Raw genomic sequence first — 10,208 nt, 5'->3', positions numbered from 1 at the left:
TGTTAGAAAAACCAAAAAGAAGGTCTGCAAATTTTGAAAAATAAGGGTTCAGGAGTTGTTTATGCATGGGGAAGGTATTAACACCCCACGTGCTCGTCACAAGGGACGGCAACTTTTGATCGAGTGTGTAAAATATGACTTCAAAATTGTGTATTTTTCATTTTTATATTGCGCTAGCTCCTACGTATCCTCAGGTGTGATGAGGAATTCAGACCTATGTAGTTCTTTAAAGTGAGAAAGTTTGTGTGTCAAATTGTTTTTATGCTTTTGAAAGATTCTTTTTTTTAATTAATAAGAATAAAAAAGGGTCGTTAAGGCGTTGGACCTTGAACGATTTCAAGTGACTTTGATGGAGAGAAAATCAGTTATGTGTTGGTTTTATTAACTTTCAATGACTTTAAAAGACAACTTTATAGCGCTAATGATCGGTTAAGATTAAACTTTACAAAAGAAAAAATATTACCGATGATAGAAGGAGGAGATGAATATGCACAAAACAACAAAAGGGACTGATGTGTCATTATTTTCTCCTATTTCTTAACCCTTTTTGTCATCATTTTAATTACTGATTAACCTTAATTGTCAAATTAATTATGCAGTTTTATCATTTGGGCCTATCTGACTAATTTTGTGTTTTTAATTTAACTTCAAGAGAATTATAAGCAATTGGGCTTGGACTTGAAGAGAGCAGACAATTTTATTTAATTAAATCTTATCTTATCTAGATTTTATTTCATCTAGATATTATTTCATCCAATCTTATCTTATCTTATCTAGATTTTATTTCATCTAGATTTTATTTTATCAAATCTTATCTTATCTTGTCCAGATTTTATTTTATTTATGGGCTTGGACTTAAAACAGATTTGTAAGCTTTGGGGCTAAGAACCTATATAACAGCACCATTATTATTATTATTATTATTATTATTATTATTATTATTATTATTATTATTATTATTATTATTATTGTAACCATTATTACTTATTAAAAACAAAAAAAAAACATATATTAGTAAAAAAAGTACATAAGAAAAGGAATACAAAGAAAATTTTCTCATAAAGGATATTGTTGGAATTGCACTAAGCTAGAAATAATAAAATTTATTTTCTAGCTTCTCCTTTATTGTATACTTGTATATATAGAGATAACAAAGAGTGTGTTTGGATTAATGTTAAGGCTTTTAATAAGTTGTTTGCACATTTTGTGACTCCAAACGTAGAAGTAACTTTTCTATTAGATTGACAAAAATCTTGATTAAGTTCAACATAACTAGCTCCCAAAAACACTAAGAGTGTGTTTGGATAGGGTAATTTTACTAGATAATGTATTTTTTATAGGGAATTAAATTCTTTTTTTATTAAAAGTAACTGTTTAGATATTTTAGTAAAAGGAATTCAAAATTTTAGAATTTTAAAAGGGATTTTAGTTAGTTGAAAGAATAGAATGTCAAATTCTATCTTCAAGAGAGTGAATTTCAAATTCTCAAAAGCAAGTTCTTTCCGTACTTCGAAGACATGAACGAACTTGAGACACTCTTCAACCGCTTCGACGCGACGGCAAGATCTCCGTCGACGAGCTCGACAGCATGCTCCGATCGAGTTTCATGAAGCAAGCGCGAAAATCTAATTTGATTTTCTTCTTTTTTCTTCTTCTGATTCTTAGTTTTCAATATGAACTCGAACCAAACGGTAGTTCAGACATACAACAAGACAACCTACCTGAACTGCACCACTGATTATTCCGACAATGGAACCTTCGTGTACAACGGCGGAAGCCGTGGTTTCCGCGAAGCATTGACCTTCATTGTTCCGTTGACCATAGCTGGACTGAACTACTTCTTCTCCGACGCCGGCGGCGGTGTGCAGTGCCAGCGCAGCTTGGCCTTCGAGATCGACGTCCAGCGCGGCCTCGGCTTGCCGCCGAGTCTGAACCAGCCGTCGTACCAGGAGCCTCCGGGTCCCGATGCCACTCAATCTTTGCCGATCACGGTGGCGCAGTCTCCCAGCAGTGGCACTTTCGCGAGGTGGAGCTCCTCGGCGGAGATGAGGTCGTTTCACTAGCACTGCTACATTCTCACGAGGTGGCGCTTTCACACTGCCACATTCTTTCTTCATTCACTCTGTCTCATTCTCTCAGCCAAACACAGAATTTTAAAAATAAAAGAATTTAAATTGGAGTATTTGAATTTCTCAGAATTTAAAATTCTTTAGAATTTTAAATTGTCTCATCCAAACACACTTTAAGTGCTATCTATTTTTGTCTTTAAGACACTACTTGGATAATAAAGTGAAACCTTCTTGTAACTTAAAATTAAGATTAAATTATTATTTTGGTTCTTGATTCTTGAAAGTGTAACGCATTGTCACTTTAATCCTTGAATTAAGGAAATTACTAATAATTTCTTGAATTTTTTCTTATATCATCTAAGTCCTTAATCTTTACAATTTATTGTCATTTTGATCCTTAAACATATATTTCAGTGCCACTGTCCAACTAGTGAGTCCTCTTTATTTAATTGAATTCCTTGATATTATCATTTAAGACTAATTTTTATTTTATTTTGGATTAATATGTATTTGATAGATTGTACTTTGAAGTTGCAAACTTGAAAATTTCTTAGTTCTAGAGACTAATGTAATAATGTTATACAGTTTTGTTAACTAAATGATGGTTTACACTAAAATTAACTTATACACTTAATTTTTTATTAAAACCCTTTCATCCATTAAAAAAAAAACTAATTGCATATATTAAATTTAACTTTTGAAAAAAGTTCAATTCATTTTTTTATTTTCTTCTCATATAATAAAATTGTTTTTATAAATAAATTTGTTTGAGATGTAACAGCCCTCATAGAGAAATTTATCCAATCTGACGTCGAATGAGCACTTCTTTGGGTTGAATTTCAAGTAGTACTTGTTTATAGGATTGAAGAAATCATGGACTTTACTACCATGTTGTCGACATAGGCTTCCACATTTATGCCCAACATGCTAGTGAGCACTTTATCCATCAATCACTAGTACTTTGCCCTACATTCTTAAGCCAAAATGCATGACTTGATAGTAGTAGTTTGTCGTCTTGGCCATAAATGCCTTTTTTTATATCAAAACAAGGATGCATACAAATTCTGTTGTATCTAGAATAGGCATCCATGAAGCTCAATAGCTCGCACTTGGAGGCTCCATTGACTAGGAAACTTAACCAAGAGGGGGAAGGAAATTGGTTACTGAAAATGTTTTTGCACTTTTTAACGTGTTTTCGAAAACGCTTTCTTAATCCAAGTTGAATGGAAATATGAGATGCTTTTTCAATTAACCTTTTTACTCATAAACCAAATTTTAGGTTCAATTTACAAAGCAAATTTCATTACCAAGTGTAAAAAACCTTAAGCAAGAAGGTAAAGGAGATGAGGGTTAGAGTAATTTACTCAAAAGCTTTATACTTGTTTGATACAGAGCAACCCAAGCTTGGATCTTTCCACTAATAATTTGAGTTTTACAAACAAACTCACATGCACATGAACACATGCAAACCTCTTGAAAACCTATCAAAGAGACCCATTCTACATGTAAAAGCCATTAGATGATGCAACCTTGAGTAGCCCACTCAAGAAACAAAATTATACTCACAATCTATGGAAAGAATTCACCTGATTAGTGAAAGATATGAAAGATATGAAATTTAATGCACTTCATAATGCAAAATAAGCTTCTCTTTATGATTTCATGGCAAATATCCAATGGTTCTTTGGGTAAGAAAAGGTTTTGCATCGATGGATCAAAAGGGTATTGACACTTTGGATTTCTAAGCATTCTTTCAAAGAAAAAAGAAGTAAAAATATGAGAAAATTGGTGCCACACATGAGACCCTTCAAAAATATCATTTTTATAGCCACAAAACATAAATAATCAATTACTCGATAGAGATAATCAATTTATTTGTTCTTCGCATCACCTGGGCAACATGAAGAACACATAAGCAATTATATTATCATTTAATCGATTAAGTGCAATAGCAAAAATAGCTTTAGACCCACATAATCAATTATTCACTTACAATAATCGATAATTGTGAGCATTTCTCAAATAATTGATTTTTTTGATGTAGAGATGAAAACCTTAAGTATTTCTAAAGAAGTTTCAAATGGTTTCATTTCAAACCAAAATATAATCATGGATCAATACCATGATAACTATATGAGTAAGCTGAAATGCATTTCCTAGTATCAAATGCATGATCACACACATTCAAGCATAGTAAAGAATTAAACAAACATCCTACTTATGATTAAAGTTTATCACTATGGAGCTTATTACAAATACACATCATCAACACTTAGATACATAACAGTGAAGCCTTCCTTCATGTTCTACAAAGTTGATGCACATCCTTTACTTACTGTTCATATTTTTCCACCATTACCACATTAGCTAACCACATTGAGTATTGGATTTCCCTTATGTGGTTTACCGCCAACAATTTTTGTGTTTCTACTATTAAGAATTCTCTTTTTTGGTGCTGAATTTCCTCCTTCTTTGGGTGAATGTCTTCTCTTTTTTGTGTCAAGTGCTAATTTATGGCATAAAAAATGCAAGTCGATTATAGGCATGTTTGCAATGCTCCATGTGAACACAGGTTGCCCTTTAAGAGATCAACCAGTGCATATTCAACATCTAGTGTCAGATTGATGCCAATTTTTGTAGTCTTCCCTTTACTAATGACAATATCCTTTATTTGTTTTGTCGGCTAAGGCCTTTGGTCATCAAACCCCTCCTTGGGGTCAAGGTCTAGAAGGTTCACTTAGTGACTCAGGCCTGGGGAACTCAACTTCCTCCTATCTCTCATGCTTTCCTAAAAATTTTTCTAGGCAACTCCTAATCTACCCTAATTACTTTGATTGTTCAATCTTCGGCAGGACATTTTAGCTTCAAATGAGGCATAGATGATAAGTGTCATATTTTAGTTATTTTTGGGATTAAAATGTTAGAACTTATCTTTTGATTGTAATATTTTTCTTATAAACTTCCCTTAATTCTAGTTATTTTATATATTGCACATTTATTAATGTTTCGGTTTAAATATGGAAGATTCATCCATGCATTCCTTATGTTTTGAAGGTTGTTTGTAGATCCAGAAACCAAGCCAAAGATGAAGGGCAAAAGAGTAATTTTTGCAATATTTTAGAGCACCATTCGCCCAGGCTAGTAACCAACTTGCCTGGGCTAGTGAAGTTTCTTCAACCTTAAGCATTTGACTCGTCTGGGTGAGTACAACTTGCCTGGGTGAGTGGAATGTCTTCAGCCTTAAGCAACCAACTCGTCTGGGCGAGTACAGCTCGCCTAGGGGAGTTGGTTTGACACCTTTTCACTCATTTTCTTTAAAAGCCATGCAAACCAACAGCAACAAGGTGTGGGTGCAAAAACTAAGAAGGATTGGATGTAATCTTTGTATCCTTATGTATTTCTTTTGATATTTTATGTATGTATGAATCTTTTCTACTCATTATTGGTGATTTCATTCTGTTTATAATGCTTGATTCTATTTGACTGGAAAGTACTCTTAGAATTTGAACTAAATGAATTTACTCTTTACGTTAGGTTGCTAGGAATAAAGCATGACGTTTTGATTACAAATAACACGAGATTATGATTGTAATGCTGGGATATTTATTTAATATATGAGGAATCAATATTTGGTTAATATTCTTAGGATTTTCGAATGTGAGGAATCGATTTGGGGAGATTTAATGTGTGCATGAGTGATGTTAGAAAATGATTCATATGTATTAATATTATTTGGATACTGAGGGTATGAATGATGAAATCCAATCCTACGTTTTTCTTGGATTAATTAAATCCTTTTTAATTATTTTTGTAATTTTAAATATTTCTGACAAATTAATTTCGTTGTTTCTGTTATTTCCGCTATTCTGTGACTTTCATTATTTTCGTTTAACCCATGATATTTCGATTGAAGTTGTTGTATATAACTATTGAACTATTTACTTTTATCTGGAGTATGTTCAATGATGGTTTTAGTAGACTCCTTAACCCCGAACGTGGTTAAAAGTTCGACGTGACCACGGACTACAACTTGTTCCCCCACAAAGTCAATCAAGACTCCATCAAAATAGTTGCAAAATGTCAATATGTATTTGCAATCCCACAAATGATTCCCAAAATATTACATTGGTCGAGCTCCTTTGACCTACTAAGATCCTCTTGACATTGCAGCTCATCATTATGATTGAAATAACAATTGAATCATCATTGTGAGGCATTATGCTTTTACAATCCTAGTCAGAAAAGTTGATAAAGTACCTGAAACACACTAGAAGGGGGGGTGAATATTGTGATGGATAAAAACTTTGTCTTTTAAAAACTTTGAAAGCTTTTCTTAAACAGATATCAATGGACGATAGGTTTCATCCAAGGGGTTCGAAATCACTTTGTACTTAAAAACTAGTTCACAAAACTTGGACACAATAATGTAGAAGTAAATTATAGGAAAAAAACTAGTTATATAGAAGTAGTAAACAAAACACAAAGATTTTATATTGGTTCACCTTAAAACTTGAAGGGTTCCACTAATCAAATATTTGATTACAACCAAGTATTCTCTATGCCACTTCTAGCTATAATGAGTACTCTCTAGGCCACTCCTGACACCACCCTTAATCTCCCCTTAAGATTAAGACACAAGTATTTTTTGTCACTAAGTCACTCTTGGCTTTCACAAATAATATATGTTTGATAGAAAATATACTCTAATAACTCAAAGAGTGTTTACACAATAAGCTCAAATACAATGAAACTTACTAGCTTAGTAGAGCTAAGGTTCACTTATTTCGGTCAAGTATCTTTCGTCCAACTAAACTGATAGTGTTACAACACTTTGTTCATTTTTTACTCAAATGATTGTCTAGTGGTTCGACCTCTTTATCACAAACATCTTCAAGTTTTATATAGACTTCAGAGCTTTGATCCATTGAGAGATCCCAGTTAGCCATTGTCTAATAGCTTAAGCGCTTTACATGAGGCACATTATTGTGCAAAGCATAAGTGGGGGGACCACAAACATCTTATGTATCAAATCTTCATAGAAGTACAACTTGCCAGTGTCGCCTTGTGCTCAAAGATGACATTTGGCATACAATTCAAATACAATGTTAAAAACATAGAACAAAAGGAATTAAGAATGTCAAGACAAGACAATTTAAAACTTCCCTTTTGTGCACTATGGCATGAATTGCTTACTGAATCATGAATGTTACTTTCAGATTATTACTTTTAGTACTTGAGAATCAAGTAATTATTCTACTTCCTTTGGACTATGAGCCAAGTGCTAAAGCACTTGTCTTCTTAGGACTGGATGTTGAGGTAGTATTGTCCAATGACTGATTCTTTAGCCATCATCTAAAGCCTTTCTATTCATGCTTTCTACTTGTATCTCATAGAGATAGATAAACCTGTAGCTTAAGCATAAAAGATAAACACATAAAATTTATACTTTGTTAACATCAAAACCTTAGGGATTTAATTATTTGGTACAATCCAATATGACTTGGACACAACGAGACTTAATAGTTGACGATTGCCCAAGAGGCACTTAAATGTGTCAAGATAGCATCAGGATACCCTTGAGCCATCGGGTATCATTGATACTCTACATGTGCCTAAGGCAATAACTATCGCCCTTTCTATTCCATGCAACCCTCAATTTGGGGTAATCCCATTTTTGTTTTGGCTTTGAGTTGAATGACCCTACTTCTCTATCACTATCCCCAACCTCCCTCTTTTTCTCAATGAACTTTTCTACCTTTATGTGGCAAGTCACCTAGACCTTATCCCCACCATCGACTTGGCTCTTTTGTGGACCAAGGACTCCTTAAGCTGACTCGCCTCTAGTCCTTGACAAATGCAATGACAAACATTTCATTAGGGTCCAACACTCTAACAATGATGTTGTTGAACTTATTCAAGTACTCCTTTAGTGTTTCATCGGGGTATTGCTTTATGTCGAACAAGTCAATAACCTTTGGAGGTTTTCACTTGTAGACAATAAATTGGGTGAGGAAAATCTTGGAGAAGTCATCAAAAGAATGGATAGAGTGGTTAGGAAGTCTATTGAACCAGTCCAATGTTGTTGCTGCCACACTGCCAACAAACATCTTGCATTTGATCATGTTGGACACACTATTATCAACACTAGGCACTGTTAGTCGATGAATACGACTAACTTTTGTGTATAAAACCTGTGTAAATTGTATCAAACTCCTCCAATTTATGGTTAGTTTGCAGTGTTGTAATTACTTTTTGTTAAAGATAGGTAATACATACTTAGTATTCACATTTTGTGTGTTTAATAATCATTTCCTCTCAATTTCAGGTTAATTATGCAAGTTTGTGAAGTGATGATTTTCATCCTCTCGCTAAGCCAATCTTCTGGCTTAGCGAGCCATCCGCTGAACGCAACACTCCTCGACTGAGCGCAAGGAAGAATCTGGAAAGAATGATGAGTTGTGCATTTGCGTTGAGCGAAGGGTCATCCCGCTAAGCGCACCGCTTCATTCCATCCGCTGAGCGAGAAAAGCACGCGCTAAGCCGAAATCCACTAATGTGCGCTGAGCGGTCCATAGTCACGCTAAGTGCGCTAGCACAAACAAAGTCACCTATTTAAGCCTGAAATCAGATTTTGGAGAGGATTTTGGCCATTTTTCTCAAAGAGCTTCTGCATGTGAGAGATTCTAGAGAGAGAAAGGTCTGAATCCAGAGAGTTTTGAGAGCTTTTGCTGTGCGAAGACCTGCAGAGAACTGAGCGAGAAGAGGAAGTCATCCTGAGAGCATAAGATGAGTCTATGAGTGATTGTGAGGTTCTAGAGGTGGAGGAGACATCCCCACTACTTGTATTTCTTCAATCCTTCATTTTTCTCTTCTCTTTGTTGTAAAGGAAGCTTCCCAATTATGGAGAGCTAAATCCTCTGTTGGTTCTTCCTTATAGGTACTTGACATAAATACTTGTATATCTATTTAATGATGTTTTATGTGTTCTCTGTGCTATCAGTACGTCATTTCAGTGTGCTTTTGCCTTGATCACGTAGATGCATGATTTGTTAGGATCATTTAATAGTGGAAACTGGTCTGATTCTTAGAGCTTGATAGGACAAGGCTAGTTTATCGTATTATCACGAGGGATTGGGGTACGATAACCTAGTTGTTTGTATGTTTGTCTTAATGCGGTTCTGGTCAAGTTTAGTCCAACAAGAGGAATCTAAAGACGATGCTTGATCAGGATTAGGCTAGACTATCATGAGGAATCAGGGTTTAGCATTTCATGAGACACCATAGAACGCATGAGCATTGTTAAGTAGAGAATATCCTTTTAACATCAGACACCTAATAGGAATACCAACGTGTTGTCTACTTGTCTTTACACATCATTACTCATGTGATTTTCCTTTTAATAGTTAGTTTACATACTTGTGCATAGTTGACACATCTCTTTTCATACTAGACACCTATTCACTGAATATAGCTTTACCAAGTAACACAAGTTCCCCGAGAGTTCAATACTCAATTCTTATCGTTTTATACTACTTGTGCGATCCGGTGCACTTACCGAGTTCGAATAGGCACGAAACATCTTGAAGTGGTCATTTTGATCCTGGGTGTTTTTGCAAGGTTCCTACTTTGGAACGATGTAATGTAGGGGTATGAATTCCACATCTATATGTTGATTGAAGGCTCATCCTTGTGGTTTAATTTTTTTTTTTATCATCACCACATGAAAAGATAGCACCTGAAATCATTAGGCAAAAAAGGACCTTTACAATCTATTTCAGGATCAAAGGGTTGTAAATCACCTGGATTGCCCCTAGTCATGCACTATATGCAGCAAATAATGTGTTTCTCAACAAGCACCTAACAAGGGGGTAAAATTACAGCTATACTCAAACGATATCCAAATAAGCTGAAATTTTGTGAGGAACACCCTAAAATCATGAAAATATAGCACAAAAAATTTCAAACAGAAATTCAAAGTCTAACTATGAAAACTACCTAAGCAAAGTTTAGAAAAATAAGACAAAATTACTTGAAAAATAAAAAAAAAAACTTAGTAAACAGCTGATTTTTGGTGTTTGGGAGACCCCAACCAGCTAAAGCGGGTTTCCATAGTATGGGGAATTTTTTTCTACCCCAAAT

At 34.5% G+C, this 10,208-nt stretch overlaps 1 protein-coding gene across 1 annotated transcript; it reads left to right on the top strand.

The window, feature by feature from the left end:
* The first annotated feature begins 1,673 nt into the window (after positions 1-1,673).
* On the top strand, positions 1,674-2,063 carry LOC102665372 (uncharacterized). The gene has a single exon (XM_006606667.3). The coding sequence runs from the start codon at positions 1,674-1,676 to the stop codon at positions 2,061-2,063; it is 390 nt and encodes a 129-aa protein (XP_006606730.3).
* The last annotated feature ends 8,145 nt before the right edge of the window (positions 2,064-10,208 follow it).

Source organism: Glycine max, chromosome 20 (genome assembly GCF_000004515.6).
Source record: "Glycine max cultivar Williams 82 chromosome 20, Glycine_max_v4.0, whole genome shotgun sequence".
NCBI lineage: Eukaryota > Viridiplantae > Streptophyta > Magnoliopsida > Fabales > Fabaceae > Glycine > Glycine max.
Note: the sequence above shows the minus strand (reverse complement) of the source record. Positions and strands in the feature narration are given on the sequence as shown.